The 19,660-nt window shown below is 37.5% G+C and overlaps 1 protein-coding gene across 2 annotated transcripts in view; it reads left to right on the forward strand.

Annotated features, from left to right (window-relative positions):
- ZC3H12C (zinc finger CCCH-type containing 12C) overlaps positions 1–19,660 on the forward strand; it is an 83,547-nt gene that overhangs the window by 36,862 nt on the left and 27,025 nt on the right. For both annotated transcript variants that reach the window (XM_053594509.1, XM_053594510.1), the window contains exons 2-3: positions 2,409–3,160; positions 17,828–17,967. In XM_053594509.1, coding sequence (XP_053450484.1) covers positions 2,409–3,160; positions 17,828–17,967 — 892 coding nt within the window. The remainder of the gene's footprint in view (positions 1–2,408; positions 3,161–17,827; positions 17,968–19,660) is intronic.

Genomic DNA, 19,660 nt, shown 5'->3' on the forward strand with positions numbered 1-19,660 from the left:
CCATTTTAATGTTCCCCTCTGGGTGTATTTTTCGAAGTACTCATCCTATCTGATATAGTAAAAACACAATTTTTAAAAAATCCACTGCTGCTCAATTTTAAAATAATATTTCCTAGTTCAATTCAGAGATTGGTCAGCAAGTCATTATCTTGAAGAATTATCTCACAACAGCACTTATGCAAAACCCAAACTTTTCAGTGGAGATCACAAATGTTGCCCATTAAACGTACTTCCTGCAGTCAGAGCAGATTGTGGGGTTTACCGAACAATGATGTCGGAGCTTCCAGATTGGTTTGGCAGCTGCATTGTTCTCGGAGGGTAAACCAGACGCACTTAAGTCCCAGTCTCTTTTATAGGCTTTTGTTCATACCAAATTATTCTTTCACTACGCTAGCATTCATGATGGCATGTTAAAGGAGCGCAGCTTAGCAACCAGCTTCTGGTTGCCAGGCAGCCCAGCTACCAATAGGTTTTCCTTGTTTAAGATACTTTTGGTGGGAGCCCTAGGAAGGCCACAGTGTGGATTTTTCTTTTAACTGTATCCCTTTATTAGGATGCTGTTGTGATTTGTTACTTGCATTATGGTGTTAGTATATTACAGTAGTTAATAAATCACACAGTGTACAGATCTGCTTTCAAAATCCCTCTCTTCAGTTCTAAGTAATTAGCTTCATGCATATCCATATTAATAGGTAAAAAATTGAAATGTATGCAGCTTCACAATGAAGCTGATGAATGCAGAGCTGCTCTAAGGGATATTTCTTTTTTTTTTATCAGTTGTGCAATTGGGGGCTAGGAGAGTTTGATGTTTCTTTAAAATTAATGAATGCTATATTAATAGAATAATGATATTAGAGTTGTCTATCTTCTCAGGGACTAAACTCCCAAAGAAACTCCCATAGAAGAGTGTAGGAGTGATTCTACACAGAAGGAATCGTAAGTGTGTTGTGAAGCTAGAGATTTTATATTCTCTTCTCTAGTATTTACCATAATTAATCAAATTTATTTTGTTAAAATACTTGACGCAAGTTTGCCAGGTATGCTTTTCAAATTTATGACTCCTCACAAAATCACTTACTATTTTCTTTTAACATTTGTCTAATAACTCTTTTCTATTATATATACAGTGTTAAAGAACTTTAGAATAAAATGTTTTCCAAGTTTTCTTTCTGAGGTTATTTAAGTACGTGTTTTTATGGCAGTCTCAAGTTCAGCTACCAGTGGCTTGCTAATGTTATACCTGGGTGGAACACTGGATTTGCCTTAATAAGTAAACCACTGATGTGGGTATAGTTCTCACCGTGAAGCACAAGAAAAAGTAGCCTTGTCTGTCCTGTTCTTGGTAGAGAAATAATAATTATTTCCAATAGACTTTAAGAAAAAAATAGTAACAGTAAAACATTCAAACAGTAAATGTATTCCCATATGGGGAAAATAAGAGATTTTTTAACCAAATGAAAGTTAGTGGCTAATTAATCTGATGCTACACAGAAATATTTTCTGCCATAAAATTCAAGAAACTAAGATGACAGTTTTTATTGAATGTACTTAAATTATTTGCTGCTAATTTTATGTGATATGTTTAATTTCTCTGCTTTGTATAAATGCACGTAGAATAAAACAACTTTTATTTTTTCTTATATTGAAACAGACCGTCGTATCCCTGGTGCTCAATAAGGGACGCATAATGTTAAAAATTACATTGTGTCAGTGTGTTCCATACTCACAAAATCAGGAATATTATGGCAAAACTTTATTCATCTCTAAGTGGAATTTAATTCACTTATAATTATTTAATTCCTTGCTAACCATTTTAGAATTTGTAGACTTTCATTACATTATCTACATTAGTTTTGAAACTTCTTTAGGTAGTTGTTATGTATCTAAATTAATGACAGTTTTTCAAGTATGATAAGTTAATGTTTTCTTTCTACATGGCTTTCTCTTTAATAGAATTTTTACAGATTTTTGTGAATTCTGTTATAGAAAGTGCAAATAGTCTGTCATGGCATAGTTAAAGCATGCTATTTGGTAATACTCTGTCTGTCACTCTAGAATGATGTATCTTTCTAAAAGTAGAAAAATCTCTTCCATCAAAGTTGAGAAAGAAGCATGATATAGTGGGAAAGCATGGGCTTTGGAGTCAGAGCAAACTAGGTAAAACAAAACAAAAAAAATCCAGTACTGCTACGTACTCACTTACATGCACAGCCCTCCTAATTCATAACTTCTTCATCTGCAAACTGGACCGTGATGCGATCTTGGCAAAGGTATTATGAGGGAGGAGAAGGTGTAGGTAAAATACAAAGTAGATATTTAATAGTTTAGTAATTATCTTTTGACTTCTCTGTTAATACAGAAATCAAATCCTGAATATGAAATTCTAAATATTTTACATTTTTCTCTAGGAATACGGGGTGCTTTGCATTCAGAAATACAGAAAAAACAACAAGGTGGAGTCAAGTACACTGAACAGCTTCATGGGCTTGAAGGATCACCTGGGGCATGACCTTGGCCACCTTTATGTGGAGGGCACTGACCCACAGTTAAGTGCAGCTGTACCTTGGTCAACGGTAGAGAAACAAATAATGGATACAGTTAATGCTGGGAAGGATGAAAAAGAGGTGTCTGAGGAGAATGTAAGCTCTGGTGACTCAGAAGAAAGCACAAGTTCTGATCATGAGTCAGAGCAATTGAGTAGCATTTCCATAGAGCCATGCTCATTGACCAAGACTCACAGACAACTGTGTAGGTCTCCCTGTTTGGAGCCTCATGTACTGAAGCGCAATGAAATCTTGCAAGACTTTAAACCAGAAGAGTCTCAGACGGCATCCAAGGAGGGGAAGACACCTCCTGATGTGGTACGAGAATACCAAACAAAACTGGAGTTTGCACTTAAGTTAGGTTATTCTGAAGAACAGGTTCAGCTTGTGCTAAACAAACTTGGTACAGATGCTTTAATCAATGATATTTTGGGAGAACTTGTCAAACTTGGAAATAAAAGTGAGGCTGATCAAACAGTTAGTACCATTAACAGTATAATGAGGGAAACATCTTCCCTGGAATCTCAGCGGTCTGAATCTCCAATGCAAGAGGTTGTAACAGATGATGGTGAAAATCTGAGACCAATAGTTATAGATGGTAGCAATGTGGCAATGAGGTAAGTGGAAAAATCCTTGCTGAAAATTATTACCAAATGATCTTCAAAAGTTATTTCTAACGTGTGGCCATTTTCCTTGACAGGTCATTAAGGTCAAGATTATTCTGTATCCCAATATTTGCTTTAGAAAACAGTTGTCTACCTCTCTTCATTTAGGGCACATAGCCATCTTCACCTCATTCGTCCCTATATAAAGACCTTCTTTCCTCTGATACGTCTTATTCCTTACCGAGCTAAATTATTATGGTATGAAAATTAGTGTATATTTTTGGTTTAGCATTTATCACTAGTTTGAAATAAAGAACTTGAAGATGATACTACTCAACAATTTTGAAATCTAGTTTATTTCTACATGTAGTTGAAATAACCAAAGGAAAAACCTCTCATTCTTCTAGAAATAAACTATTTATTTTATTGATTGAGAATAAATATATCATTTGAAGTGTCTTGTTCCATTCAAATGCAATTCAAACTCTAATAAAAGTTTTTTGATAAATTTTGACGGATCAAAATATAAAGCACGTCCAAATTCAAGCAATGTGTAATTAACTGCCACAATATTCAGGAGGATAAAAAGATCATAAGTATAAAAGCATCTGTACGGGTGGCGCCTGTGGCTCAAAGGAGTAGGGCGCTGGCTCCATATGCAGGAGGTGGTGGGTTCAAACCCAGCCCTGGCCAGAACTGCAAATAAATAAATAAATAAATAAAAGCATCAGTACTTTTTCTGGAGAGCTTGGAGTTTTCACATTGTTTCTCAGAAGGTGATCAGAGGATGCCTACCACAGACTCAATCGGGGCATTTGTTAAAACTGCCGATTCTGTAGCAAACCATATATATCATATTAAATTTTCCCTAGTGCCTACATTAAAAATTAAAAAGAAAGGTAAAATTACTGTGAAATTTTAATGTAAGATGCTAATATATCCAAAATGTCATTCTAATATGTAATCAATATTTAAAAGTTACAAAGGAGATTTTTGTGTTATTCTTTGATAATCACTAATAATGCAATTAATGTAATTGCATATCCCTTGCAATCTGCTGTGCTTCTTACACTTGTAGTAAATCTCATTTCAGAATAGCCGTGTTTCAAGCTGCCAGCAGCCATATGTGGTTATTGGCTACCATTCTGGACAATGTGGTCCTAGAACCCCACACAGACCTACCAAGACAAGTTCAGAGTGTAGCCCAGGCTTCCTTTTGTAAGAAGTATTCCTTCTAATACTGGTGTGAACTGAAATTTGAGAACTGCTGCTTTTAGTAGGCGATAACAAGTTCTTCCACATGCCAGTTTGAGGAGGACCAACATGTAATTCTCCAATAACATTTTCCGGTGGAGGCACTATTATCTTTCTTTTCATTTATAAGCAAATTAGATATGATTCAAATTACTTGCCAAGACAAAACATAATTCTAACCCAAAAATGGCCTACTTCAAAATCTGTACTCTTCATCATAAAATAAAAGGGGGAAATTTAAGTTGAAAAGAGTCAAGTCGTGATAACTTTCCCTTAGATCTATAACAGGCTAAGCCGTATGTTTATAAAACACAAGTAAAATTTAGAATCTGTGCAACTAGGATTTAAGCTTCAGATTAATTTTTTTTTTAAGTACAAAGCCTTTTATGTCTACTGTTGATTGTGAACTTATATGAACTTGAGAACTCTTTCCAACATATATTTGAATATTGAAGGCCTCTTGCGTAGGCTCTAAACTTTACCTTCGAGTGTTTGGTTTGTTTGCTGTCCTGTAGCCTATTTAACATTTAAGTACAACACTGATTTAGAGTTAGTAAAATCTCTCTGGACACCGCATCCGCATGTTTGGTTTAGACGACAGGACAGGCTGAGAATTGCCAGAGCCCATTCATACGTGTTTGCCAGGCCACTTTCCCTTGCTTCGTTAGGGATAGTGTTTCCCCATCATTCACAGAGGCAGCACAAGCATGGATCTCTCTGGTCAGAAGGGGTTCACATGACATTACCCGTGAACACAATATTTATCTGAATGCCCTGCACAAACGTGCACCAATAAGACCTGTTCACCAGTCAGGAGATTTAATCTGACATTTAAATTATATACAGTAAACATGCAGGATTCAATATGATAACCACTAGACATGTGTGGCTACTGAACTCTTGAAATATGTCTAGTCCAAATTGAGATGTGGTGTAAATGTATAAAAATACTAGATTTCCAAGACTTAGTACAACAATATGTAAGCTATTTCAATAGCTTTCATGATATATACTTGTTAAACTACTTTGAAATGTTGAGTTAAATGAAATACATAGTAAAATTAATATCAACTGCTTTTTTTTTTTTTCCAAGCAGGATCTCACCTTTATTGTAACCATATCAACTGCTTTTTAATTTTTTAAGGTGCCATGCTAGATAATTTAAAAGTACATGTGTGGCATATTTCATATTTGTATCGGATAGCCTCTCAGTGGAATGTTTTTTAAGTCCCAATTTACTAGAAGTAAAATTAATTAAAAGAACAGCTTAAATTCCCTCCAAGTGAATGCTGCGGATGTTACTTCCAGGTTAGTTGGCAGTGAGTACCCCATTTCTTTTACTGTTTTTAAAGAAAATCTTTATAGATTATATAAAGAATCAAAGAGTCATAATTTGTTGTTGTTTAATTATATTAAGACAAACAGATATTACTATATTACATTATATCTCTTTTATAACTGCAGGCACATAATTCCATTTATCATCAATATTATGTATTTTATTAGACCAATGGGCAATAACCTTTCTTATTATCTCAGGTGTATTAACCTAATAAATAGTGACCTTAGTAATCCTGTTGTACATAAATAATCACAGAGCTTCACCTAACTAGTGTTACCAATTATAAGAAATAGGGGGGGAAAGTGATTGGAGTATTTTCTACTTTTGTCAATAAGTCCTTTTTATATGTACCAAATATATCTCTATCATCTTCAGACTAATGACCCACTTGGATCTAGATGTGCTTTCTATTATTAATTTTGCCTCAAATTACAACCGTTATAAGGTAAAGGGAGTCCTTCTCCTTTCCTTTTCCATTTTCCCTTTCCAATTCTCAAAGCTACCTCTCTGGTTTATGCTGCTGTTATGTTCATAACTGGTGGGGAATAATTGTTTCATATTAGACTTCTAATTTGGGGTTGAATATTTTTGTCATCCCAGATCGATGCTTTTTCAGACTTTTATTTTTTTTTAAAGCAGTACAATCCTGCAAATCTTACACGGAAGCCCAATATTTAAAACAAGCAAAAGCTTGTTTTGTTTGAATTGGGGAGTGTGTGTGTGTGTAGCTGTTTCCCACTTAAAAATTCCCTTCCCTACTCCCCAGAAGGTTCTCTGTGCCATGGTATTTCTGGTTGGAATACAACTTGAGAAATACTGATTTAAATGATATATAACAAGGGAGCATGAATTTAGTTTTCTGGTGGTGTGTTTAATATTTACCATCCTGAGAATGATGGTTAGCTTCAAAGTGATCTTGGGGATACTGAAAAAAAGATTAGAGACAATAAAGCTGCGTAGTTATAAGAATAACAAAATAGGCAAGCATAAAAAAAAACACTTAATAGCCTTCAATACAAAAAACCCCTCCAGAGGCCCATGGTAAGCAACATGAAATTAGTTACAGGTTCTCTAATGCAACACATAATTTAACTTAATTGAGTTTAATTAATAATAGTGAAGCCCCTCTAATGTCCACATTTTCCTTTTGAAGATGATAACCAGCTATATACTTCTTCTGCCTTGCTTAAGGGATATAGAGACAAGAGAATTTCTTTTTATCAGTCATTAAACATCAAAAATTACATTAGTAAAGGTCTTAAAGCCATTTTTTGAAAAAGTTCTTTAAAATTAAAATCTATGTTCACACATCCAAAATGATTTATGCATAGTTAGGCCTAAAAATTAAGGGAAGAGAATGAAATTATTTCACTAAATATTTGAAGAACACTTGGACTTTATGTCAATAATTTAGTATTCAATCATTATTTATTAATATTATTATATTACTATAATTCTGTGATTAGCATTTACCCTGTTTCCCCGAAAATAAGATAGTGTCTTATTTTAAGGTGTGCTCCCAAAGATGCACTAGGTCTTATTTTCAGGGGACGTCTTATCTTTCCTGTAAGTAGATCTTATTTTTGGAGGATGTCTTATTTTCGGGGAAATGGGGTAGTATACCATGACTTTCTGTAATACAATTAAGCTAACTAAACTTCAAGGACTTTTGTACTAAAGATACAGCTTTCTACTTTTAAAAAGGTAATTTTATATTTTTCATTCTAGACACGTCACTAACAAACTCTCCTAACTTACATCCTTATTGTGCCTTAATATAATGCCCCATTAACATAAAAGTCTTATGTCTTTACTTTAAAGACACTTGGAAACTGTAGTATGTAGTCATACTTTAATCCTCTAGTAGAAGGCATCACACACAGAATATAGCAAACTTAGGGGTCAGGTTTTTATTTGTTTTATTTATTTATTTATTTATTTTTTGAGACAGAGACTCATTATGGCGCTCTGGGTAGAGTGCTATGACGTCACAGCTCACAGCAACCTCCAAATCTTGGGCTTAAGCGATTCTCTTGCCTCAGCCTCCCAAGTAGCTGGGATTACAGGTACCCACCACAACACACAGCTATTTTTTGGTTGTAGTTGTCATTGGTGTTTGGCAGGCCTGGGCTGGGTTCAAACCCGCCAGCTCCGGTATATGTGGCTGGTGCCTTAGCTGCTGAGCTACAGGCTCCAAGCCATCAAGTTTTTATTAAATAAAAGATGACATATGGAGAATTATAGAAAAGCAATTTCCTTGGCTTTTTTAGTCCCTGATTACTTTGATATTCTTTAGGTTTCTTTTGAAACTAAAACTGTTCAGTGGTCTCTACATACCAAATATATTGCTAGAAAAGTCAAACTGTGTAGAGATTGAAGCTGTTAAATAAAGATTTATCTTACTGGCTCCAATTTACATTCTTAAGCAAGCTTTTTTTCCATTTCCTGAATCTTAGAACTAAGGAGACATACAAAAGTAAAGGAACTAATATTTATTGAACCCTCTATGTACCAGCCACTTTGCTATAGATTTATTATTATATCTCCTGTCAAGGAAGTAGGGTTATCCTTACTCTAAATATAAGAAATTAAGGTTTGGAGTAAAAACTTGCCCAAGGTCACACAGAAAAGTGGTAAATAAAGGCTAAAACTCATGTCTAATTCCAGACTCCACGTTATCTTCACTATAGCAGCCTACTCTTGAAACGCCATCTCTATTTGGATTTTAATGAATTATGAAAAAGACTTAATAATAGCTTTTCTTTAATCATAAAAGTAATATACTTACTATACAAATTTTAGAAAATGAAGAAGAAAATACAGGTCACCTACAGTTTCCAATTTTCTTTACAAGCATTACATGCAAACTATAGTAAAATCAAATTTGAGGAAATGAAAAGATAACTGAAAAGAGACCCCTTTGCCCCCCAATTTCATTTAAAGTATTAAGAAAAGGCAGTCTCCTTTAATAGATGTCTCATTCCCTTTGTAGATTTCTCCACGATTTTCAGTTATTCCTCTTGTGTATCACTGGACAATAACAGTTATAATCCCAAAATAACCCTTCCTGGCTTGTTGCCTGTAGCTCAGCGGCTAGGGTGCAAGCCACATACACCAGAGCTAGCGGGTTCGAATCCAATCTGGGCCTGCGAAACGACAACTACAACCAAAAAATAGCCGGGCGTTAGGGTGGGCACCTGTAGTCCCAGCTACTTGGGAGGCTGAGGGAAGAGAATTGCTCCAGCCCAGGAGCTGGAGGTTGCTGTGAACTGTGATGTCATGGCACTCTACCCAGGGCGACAGCTTGAGGCTCTGTCTCAAAAGAAAAAAAAAAAAAAACCTTCCTAACTTTGTGATTAACGTAGTTAATGGTATATGTATATACACCTGAAAAAAGTATAATATGTGAAATCATCATTTTTACACATGGCAGATGGAGTGGTTGGATCACTTAATGGACCCTCCTTGTAGGTCCCACATTGGGCAAAGTACATTAAAATATGTGGTCCTCCGAATTTTTCTCTGCATTACAACATACACCTTAATAATCTTTTTACCATCTTAAGTGGCTAGTTCAATGGCCTTATTTAAGCAAGTGCACTTTAATTCTCCAGTGGCATTTATATACAGTATTACAGGATATAGCAAACATATTATTTTGACTTCTTGTCAAAATTTCCTTCTGTTGAGGACAGAATAGAATTTATGTGCTTTTCAGATATATTGCTATAATAAATATGATTAAATTAAAGGTAATCTCAATAGAGCTGTGGAGACAAAGTAAACTTACAGAATAATGAGAAGTTATAATAGAGTCTCTAGAGAATATGTTTGTGTATCAAAATAATTTGTGTTCCTTTTAGCTCACCTTGGTTTTCAGTTTTCTGGCTCATAGGGAGTTGCATTTGTATAAAACTGTTGAGTTTCCCTGTATAAAAGTAAAGGGCTTCAGTTAACCCAGTCCAAAAACCTTAGTAGTCTTTTTCACAACTTGCTCTGCAAATTAATTGCAACTTATTGTCTAGTATAAGCTCCACAAAAAATTACAGTTGGAGAAGTTGCAATGACTCTAATAAATTAGTAAGTCATTTTCCCCAGTGATATTTTAGTTGCCATTGATTAGAAAGATGTCATTCTTCCCAAATTTGACCCATAGCATGGAAGACCCTCAGTATACCAGTATAAATGAGCACATATTTACCAGTTCAGATGCCTTGTCTCCAAGACTCTTGAAAAATACCCTGAGTACAGTATATGGTAGCCCTTAGCTTACACAGCAGGCACCTTCCCAACAGATTAACAGCATTAAGAGGTGTATTCCTGGGCGGCGCCTGTGGCTCAAGGAGTAGGGCACTGGTCCCACATGCCGGAGGTGGCGGGTTCAAACCCAGCCCCGGCCAAAAACCACAAAAAAAAAAAAAAAAAAAGAGGTGTATTCCTCTAACATCGGAATCTCTATTTGCTCGGGATTCTCAGAGGAGGAAGAAAAAATAAAAGGTTGTAAGAAGAAGCTCACAATTTGTTTTACTAGGTCAGAATTAAATGAGAAAGATCTCTCATCTCCACAAGCCAGTATAGGAAAACCCACAAACAAGTGAGATTCTCCCATTCCCAGCTCTGAGGCTTTTCATTGTGACGATTCTGCTCATTGGTTTGCACCATCTGCCAGCAATTTCCTGTCTGATTTCCAGAAGGGAAGAGTCTCTGGAGCTGGTGGTCGAGCTTTATAGGTGGGTTGTAGCCCCTGCATCTTCCTTAAGCTCTCCCGCCCTCCCTTTTGCTGTCTTGGTTTCTTACAGCAGAGGCTTATTGACTTTGCATAAAGGGTCTTCTCTCATTTGTTGGTCATCTAAGGAAGGGATTTGCTCCCTTTGTGAGTAATTCTGACTGGGAAGGTAACACCACCATTTTAAGTTTCTTTGTCCTCTTCTATCTTTCTCCCTTTTATCCCCAGAATTGGGTCGCCATTGCCAATAGTCTGCAAACTTGTCTGTCCTTACCATCCAGTTACCTGTTCTCTTGCCCAAAAATAAGGGTGAATTCCCAATAATAATACTCCCATAGAAGTGATAGGGAGTAAGGGCCTATTCTGATCTGCCCCTAAATCTATCCTTAATTCAGCAAATGCCTCAGCGAACCACTACTGGGAATCAGCAGGGCTTACCGGGCAATAGCTGGGCAGCTCCTTTGGGGTCACCTCCTGCGGAAGACCTCAGTGCTGCCAGCAGTGCCTCCCAATAGCCTGCCAAGGCATGAGAGGAGCCTGAGCTGGGCCAGGAGGTAGTCACTTAGGAGGGGTCTGTCTGTAATCTTCCCCATCATTCCTGTTTTAGTCAAGCAAAATCAGCAGAAGCAACATTCCCTGCAGCAGCTGGCACACCTTGCCCCCCAGGGCTGCAGACTGAAGACATGCTGCCGAGCGCCTGGTGCATTCTCCAGATCTTTTCAGAGCACTGAAAATAACTCTTTAAGATCAGTAAAACCAACTGGGAGAAAAGGACATATGCACTCTTAGCATCTCCGATGTGCCTGATGGTTCTGGATCATTTATAAAAGGCACTTGAATCACTGCAGCAACAAAGGGGTACAGCTGATTTTCTTCACATTGAGATGAAAAGTAAGTTGGTCTGTGCGGCTGTGCAGGGACTCCTTTTGTGTCATCTTTCATCCAAGTTAACAGGGCAGCAGCCTGCCTGCCCAGCACCTCACCTCTAAGGCAGCCTCTTCATCCAACGCAGACATTGTTTGCTGCTTCCTTAGCCGTGTTTTACATGTTCAGTTTAGGGAAGTTTGGGGGATGGAATTCATATTAAAATATTCTAATAAGGTTAGCAATTCTCCCCTTTCCAAGAGGAGGTTATCCAGAGATACTATAGCTGTTAGGAGCCATCCATGCATCCAAGAAGTCATTGTGTCACTCTTCTGGGCCCCAGATAGAGCAAAGACGGGTAACAGGAAACAGAAAGGGCAGGAGCAACAGCAGAGAAGGTTCAGGAACCTGCAAAAGAGAAAGGAGCTTTCAGTTACCTCATCTTTTCCTCCAGTTTCTTAATTCATTTGTTGTGGCTGTCCAGCTTTTTCATTCTTTTATTTTCTGAGCTCCAAAGATACCAAGAATCCTTTTATTTTGAGTGGAGATTTTCCAGAATCTGTCTACTTTAAATGAACCTTCCTTTGACCATTGCAAAGCAGGATTCTTTTAATAAATGTATCTATTCCCAATGTAACAGAGTGAAATAGGCTTTCATTTTTAAGAGACCTACTGACAGCCTTCTGGGCTTCTCATTTTTCCCTACTATTGAAGTCAGCGACATATCAGATGGGACTTTCAAGCTCATGTTACCCATTTTGCTCAACAGAAACTCAAAATGTGTAGGGAGAGTTGGAATTTTCCCTGGGAACCCAATCCCACTGAGCCAAGTGGTCAGAGGGAGACTTTTTAGCAAACATTCAGGGACTCTTACCTAATGAAAGGGGACCACAAATCCACCGACAAGTTCACTCAGCAAAAGCACTCGTTCGGGATGTACCAGTCATCCTTACTGCCAAACTGTTGAGATAAAAAAGAAATCAGGACCCAAAGGAACATGACAGTCCACAAGTATGGAATTAGCTTTTTATCCAGGTGTTACTGAGCAAAAACAAAACAAAAACACCAAATACCTGTGGATAGACCGTAGTGCCTACAAAGCCTGGTGAATGGATTCTATTTATGTGGAATTAAAGATACGGTTTTTTCTTAGTAGTCAGCGGTTCATTTGCATTAGTAGCTATGTTACACTTATGTCCTGTTTTTTTGTGATTTCTCACCAGGCTAACTCTGATTTTATAATTCTTATCAGTGCCTCCTGTGGTTACCCCCTATTTTCTGTAATACATATGGTTCTCACAGCCTTCCATATACCTCAGTCAGGTTAGGTTAACTCTACTCCCTTAAAACCTCTCCTAGTCTGTCCCAGTCCCATAAGCAGTTTGGAGCCACCTGGGATTTGTCTGGTCAGGCTTAAATATTACTAGGGACGATTATTCTGAGTGTTGGCAGCTGACAGAGATGGCCACGGCAACAGCAGCCATTCCAGGGACTTCTGAATTAGCATTCGTTTTTTGGCCTGATAAGGGGAAGACTGGCTGGGAAAGTTCTGGCAATTTAGGGAACCACCCTGCACATGCCTTTACCTCCCTGTGCAGAAGGGAACATTAGCCTGCCCTATGTGTAATCTAAAGCTAGGAAAAGGAGGAAAGGCAATTGCTAATTGCATTAAACCTAATTTAAAGTTCCTATGGGTTTCACTGTACCTAGATGCACAATTACTGTGTTTTAGAGGAAGCACGCCTTCAACTATATAAAGTATTGCCAAATTGCTCTCCCAAATAGTTATATCAATTTACACGCCCACGTGTAATGTATGAGTTCCTGCTTTCACATATTCTTGGCAACATCTGGTGTTTGCAGACTGTATTTTTACCAATCTGATGAGTGTGAAGTAGTGTCTCATTCAGCTTTAATTTGCATTTCTCTACTATTGAGCATCTTTTCATATGTTCATTGGTCATTTGAGTTTCCTCTTCTGTGAATTGATTGTTCATCTTTTGCCTTTAAAAAAAACTGGCTACCCTTTTTGATATATGACTACTTTCCTTACCTCTTGGTTTTATGTGTTGCGAGTATCTTCTTTTCATCTATGACATTGATCTCGTCATTAAGTCTTTTGCATAAAGAACTTTTCTGTGCTCAAATATGTCAGTTTTTGCCTGGATAGCGCATATTTCCATATCTTGTTTAAGAAGTGTTTTCCTATTCTGATGTAAATGTTTCTTATAATTTCTTCTAAAAGTTTTTAAATTTTTCTTTTCACACTTAAATCTTTGATCAATCTACAATTTAAGTTTTGTGTATGGTGTGAGATAAAAATGCAGTGTTTTTTTCCTGTAAATTGCCCTAGCACCATTTTCCTGGATAGTCAGTCCATCTTTTCCTCATTCTCTTGTTCAGTCACTTTATTCTTGCTTTGTGTTTTTCCATGTATATTTTAGGATCATCTTCCCAAGTTCCATGAATATACCTTTGAGGAATTTGATTGTAATTGCACTGTACTATAGATTAATTATAGTGTGCTTACAGAGAACAATTGCCATCTTTATAAATTCTTACCATACATAAAAATGGTATATTGTTCTTTGGGTCTTCTCTTATGCCCTTTAATACATGCTTTTAGTTTTCATTTTCTTACATATCTTTTATTTTAAAGATTTATTGTTGTTATAAATTGAATTATTTTTAAAATAAAATTGTAGGCTTGGCGCCTGTAGCTCAGCAGCTAGGGCGCTAGCCGCATACAACGGGAGCTGGTGGGTTCAAACCCAGCCTGGGCCTGCCAGACAACAATGACAATTACAACCAAAACACAGCTGGGCATTGTGGCAGGTGCCTGTAGCCCCAACTACTTGGGAGGCTGAGGCAAGAGAATCGCTTGAGCCCAAGAGTTGGAGGTTGCTGTGAGCTGTGACCCCATGGCACTCTACTGAGGGTGACATAGTGAGACTCTGTCTCAAAAAATAAATAAATAATAAAATTGTAACTTGATTTTGCTTATGTAGCAACACTGATTTGTTAATAAGACCCTTCTATCAGCAATGCCATAGCAGGTTGTGTGTCAAAGCATATTGTGTGTCTGGTTCAGATTTCCACATCTGTTGAAATCTGTTCTATGAACATAGTCAATTTTACAAAGCTTCCATGTGTTTTTGAAAAGATTCTTTTCCCTGTAATTTTGGGCAGGATTTGTGTATGTCTGTTAGATCAGGCTTGTTATTGATTGTTCAAATCATGTATTTTATTAAATGTTTTCCCCTTCTGTGAGTTGGTACAGTCATAGATTTGTTCATTTCTTCTAACTATTGTAATCTTTTGCATTACTGATATGGAGACTTGAACTTAAAATTGCCACACCTTCCTATGAATCATTTCCTTTCTACTAGTAGGTAGTAACTTTTTATCCCTAACACTGATTTTACCTTAAAGTATATTCTTTTTCCTGGTATTAATAGGACATGCTAGTTTTCTTTTGGTTTGTGGCAGTATTTTTCAACCTTTTTTTATCTCATAGCACACTTGAACCTGCAGTTAAACTTCCACAGCAAACTTCAATTATGTGGATCAAAAAAAAAGAATATACTTACTATGCTTTGAATATTTTTGAAAATTAATTAATAATTTTTGCGGCTCCCTAAGATCCTCTCGTGGCACACCATTGTGCCACGGCACACGAGTTGAGAATCACTGATGTGTGGTTAGCTTAGTATAGCAATCAAGGATGCACGCAGCTGCACGTAACAGAAAACTGGACTACAATTGCTGAAGTAAATGGAGGATAATTTTTTTCTCAGATGACAAGATTGGGGATAGATACAAGTCCATTAGCTCAGGAACTCAGGCTTTTTATATGTTTCTACTTGGCATTGACGTGCTCCACTCTCCATCCTCATTCTACAAGACTTTGTGGAGGGAGAAGAGCAGATAATGAGAACAACCTTTATTATCTGAATTGCATGGTACAATATCCTATTTTAGCATCTGTACTGTCTTTGTCCCATGATTGTACATGGTTTGCTGTTTACAGACATTTTATGACCGTGCAAGTTTTTTTTTTTTGTTTTTTTTTTGTAGAGACAGAGTCTCACTTTATCACCCTCAGTAGAGTGCCATGGCATCACACTGCTCGTAGCAACCTCCAGCTCCTGGGCTTAGGTAATTCTCTTGTCTCAGCCTCCCGAGCAGCTGGGACTACAGGCACCGGCACAACGCCCGGCTGTTTTTTTGTTGTTGCAGTTGTCATTGTTGTTTAGCTGGCCCAGGCTGGGTTTGAAATCACCAGCCTCGGTGTATGTGGCTGGCGCCATAACCACTGTGCTACGGGCACCAAACCAACAAAGTCACTCTTTTTTAACTGGCTTGGACCTTCTCCTAACAAGAGCTGGAGAATACCACTTGATTATCTGATTGCACTCCTGGGGTAACAGGGATTCAGTAGACCTGGATTGGGTTGCTATGGACTCTACCCATACAAGATTATTTAAAGTCTCAAGATGCTCCTGGTCAGCTGAAGGCTCTTCTGGGAATTTCCCTGACTGTATCTGAGGTATGCCCACCTCTTTGGTAGTAAATGTGTACAGTCTGACCCTGGAGGGTTCCTCAATTTTTAGCCTGTTTTAGAGAAATCCTCCTTTTCTATTTAAGCACCCACCACAATGCCCGGCTGTTTTTTTGTTGCAGTTTGGCCAGGGCCGCGTTTGAACCCATCACCCTTGGTATATGGGGCCGGTGCCCTGCCCACTGAGCCACAGGCGCCGCCCCAAAAGTGCAAGTTTTTTCTTGGACCGTGCCCATAGTTCAGTGGGTGGGGCGCCGGCCACATACACCAGGGCTGGCAGGTTCGAACCCGGCCCAGGACGGCTAAATAACGACAACTGCAACCAAAAAAATAGCCAGGCATTGTGGTAGGTGCCTGTAGCTGGGACTTGTCCCAGCTACTTGGGACTACAGGCAACAGAATCACTTAAGCCCAAGAGTCTGAGGTTGCTGTGAGCTGAGATGCCACGGTACTCAACCCAGGGTGACAGGTTGAGACTCTTGTCTCAAAAAAAAAAAAAAAAACATGGATCTTCTATTTCTGGAGTAATGTGATTTCATTTACCAAATGAAATCACTAGAAAGAAAATGCTTATGTAGGCCCGTCTTTAGACCCAGAAGCAATTAAGTGGTCTCAGTAAACCAAATATCACTAGTTTACTAGCAAAGCATAAGCCAGTAGATTTAAAAGTAAATGCAAAGTAAAAATATAGTACGGTTTTAGCAAGTTATTTTTGTATTGAGGAATATGTGCTATATAGTTTCTCTCTAGAGAGAGCATTTTCTATCATTTTTCAGAAGACTGGTCAAATTCAGTATTTTCCATGAAACCTAACATCACTTTGTGATTTTTGCTGGGGCCTTGGCCAGGCTGTCAGATAGCTCATCTTACCCAGAATATGACCTCAAATTCTCCAACAACATTGATAGCCTAATATTTGATTTATACTAAAACTTAACAAAGCATTTACCTACATTATTTCATTCAGCCCTCCTTAGTACTAAAAAGAAAAATATCTATCTCCATTATAGAGATAGATATTTTGAGCCTTCAGAGACAAATTGAGCCTTCAGAGCTCAAACTATAAAAGAACATAATCACTGCATTCAAAGCAGAAGACTTTTTCTTAAAAAAAAAATTGCAATAAGTCTTATTTTTGAATTATTAGGTCAAAGTGTACAAGCAAGCCTAGTGCTAGATAAACACTTGTTGAATGCCTATACTCTTAGTTGGGCATTTTCTTTTAAGCTAAGACTGCTAATCCAATTTTGAATGCCCTTTTGTCATCATTAATCCTTGTTCCACACAATACGAGTGTATTGTCAAACAGAAGCTAGGTGTCTTTTCACTGCAGAACATGGGAAGTGTTTCTTGTATGAGATTAGGCACTATGGACATGGTGTGTCTTTTGGTGGGAGTGAATATGTTACACTGGCCACCTGATAGATTTAGAGCATTACTTAGTCATTGGATTGAAATGCTATATGTATAAGGACTCTTGAGAAGGAAAAGTTTTTAGAGACTCAAAAGTATTTCATCCTATCAGTTTTACAGATATTTTTCTGTGTGACGACTTATTTATGGTGGACTGAAATTATTCCTGCTGGGGTTAGAGCTCTTTCTTTTTCCCCCTGTCCTGCTCAAAAAGAATTTATATCTTTCTACTTAGTTAACTTTTACAACTTTACATTTGAAAACTCACTTTTCTTTCTGCTCTACAAAATAATCATCCCAACTTTTTTTCCCATATAGATTTTGATTTTCAAATAAGTTATTATAATGTTTCTCTGAGCTGTACAACTCCGTCTGAAATTTGACATCATTTACTACTCTTATCATTATGTGACCATTTCTGTTTACAAACTTCAATTAATTAAATTGAATTTAGGGTTTGTGGGTTTTGTTTTTGTTTTTTTTTTTTTATATTTTAAATATTCTAAAATAATCTTTCAGCCATGGAAACAAAGAAGTATTTTCCTGCCGAGGAATAAAGTTGGCAGTGGATTGGTTTTTGGAAAGAGGCCATAAAGATGTTACAGTCTTTGTTCCTGCGTGGAGAAAAGAACAGTCCCGGCCTGATGCTCTCATCACAGGTAAGCTCATCACAGGTAGCTGTTGGTTTTTAGCTTTCTCAGAACACCAATGTAGATATCTGGCTCTGTATTTTGTTTTGTTTTGTTTTTTAATTGTTAAATCTAGCTGTGTACATTAGTGCAATCAAGTGGTACAATGTGCTGGTTTCATATACAATCTGAAATATTCTTATCAAACTGTTCAACGTAGCCTTCATGGCATTTTCTTAGTTATTGTATGTATGTAGACATTTGTATTCTGTATTTAGTAAGTTTCACCTATACCCATTCTAAGATGCACCTTAGGTGTGGCTCCACCAATTACCCTCCCTCCACCTCTCTTCCCCTTCCTTGGCCCTTTCCCCATAGTCTTGTGCAATAGTTGGGTTATAGCCTTCACGTGAAAGCTATAAATTAGCTTCATAGTAGGGCTGAGTACATTGGATACTTTTTCTTCCATTCCTGAGGTACTTTGCTAAGAAGAATATGTTCTAGCTCAATCCATGTAAACATGAAAGAGGTAAAGTCTCCATCTTTCTTTAAGGCTGCATAATATTCCATGGTATACATGTACCACAATTTGCTAGTCCATTCATGAGTCCATGGGCACTTGGGCTTCTTCCATGACTTAGCCATTGTGAATTGGACTACAATAAACATTCTGGTACAGATGTCTTTGTTATATTGTGATTTTTGGTCTTCTGGGTATAAACCTAGTAAAGGAATTGTAGGATCAAATGGCAGGTCTATTTTTAGGTCCCTAAGTATTCTCCAAACATCCTTCCAGAAGGAACGTATTAGTGTCCATCCCCACCAGCAGTGTAGAAGTGTGCCCTTTCCTCCACATCCACTCCAACATCTCTGGTTTTGGGATTTTGTTATGTGGGCTACCCTTACTGGGGTTAGGTGATATCTCAAAGTAGTTTTGATTTGCATTTCTCTGATAATTAAGGATGATGATCTTTTTTTCATGTGTTTTTAGATGGTGCGTCTGTCTTCTTTAGAGAAGTTTCTCTTCAAATCCCTCGCCCACCCTAAGATGGGATCACTTGTTCTTTTCTTGCTAATATCTTAGAGTTCTCTGTAGATTCTGGTTATCGGAGGTATAACCTGCAAATATTTTCTCCCATTCTGAGGGCTGTCTGCTTGCTTTATTTACTGTGTTCTTGGCTGTGCAGAAGCTTTTTAGTTTGATCAGGTCCCAGTAATGTATTTTTGATACTGCTTCAATTGCCTGGGGAGTCCTCCTCATAAAATATTCACCCAGGCCGATTCCTTCAAGAATTTTCCCTGCACTTTCTTCAAGTATTTTTACAGTTTCCTGTCTTAAGTTTAAATCTTTTATCCAGTGAGAGTCTATCTTACTTAATGGTGAAAGGCGTGGGTCCAGTTTCAGTCTTTAACTGATCACCAGCCAGTTCACTCAGCACCATTTGTTAAATAGGGAATCTTTTCTCCACTGAATGTTTTTAATTGGCTTGTCAAAGATCAAATAACGGTAAGTAGCTGGATGCATCTCTTGGTTCTCTATTCTGTTCCAGACATCTACTTGTCTGTTTTTGTGCCAGTACCACGTTGTTTTGATCACTATCGATTTATAGTACAGTCTCAGGTCTGGTAGTGTGATTCCTCCTGCTGTGTTTTTATTGCTGAGTAATGTTTTGGCTATTCGAGGTTTTTTCTGATTCCATATAAAACGAAGTATTATTTTTTC

Source organism: Nycticebus coucang, chromosome 6, assembly GCF_027406575.1.
Source record: "Nycticebus coucang isolate mNycCou1 chromosome 6, mNycCou1.pri, whole genome shotgun sequence".
NCBI classification, from domain to species: Eukaryota; Metazoa; Chordata; class Mammalia; order Primates; family Lorisidae; genus Nycticebus; species Nycticebus coucang.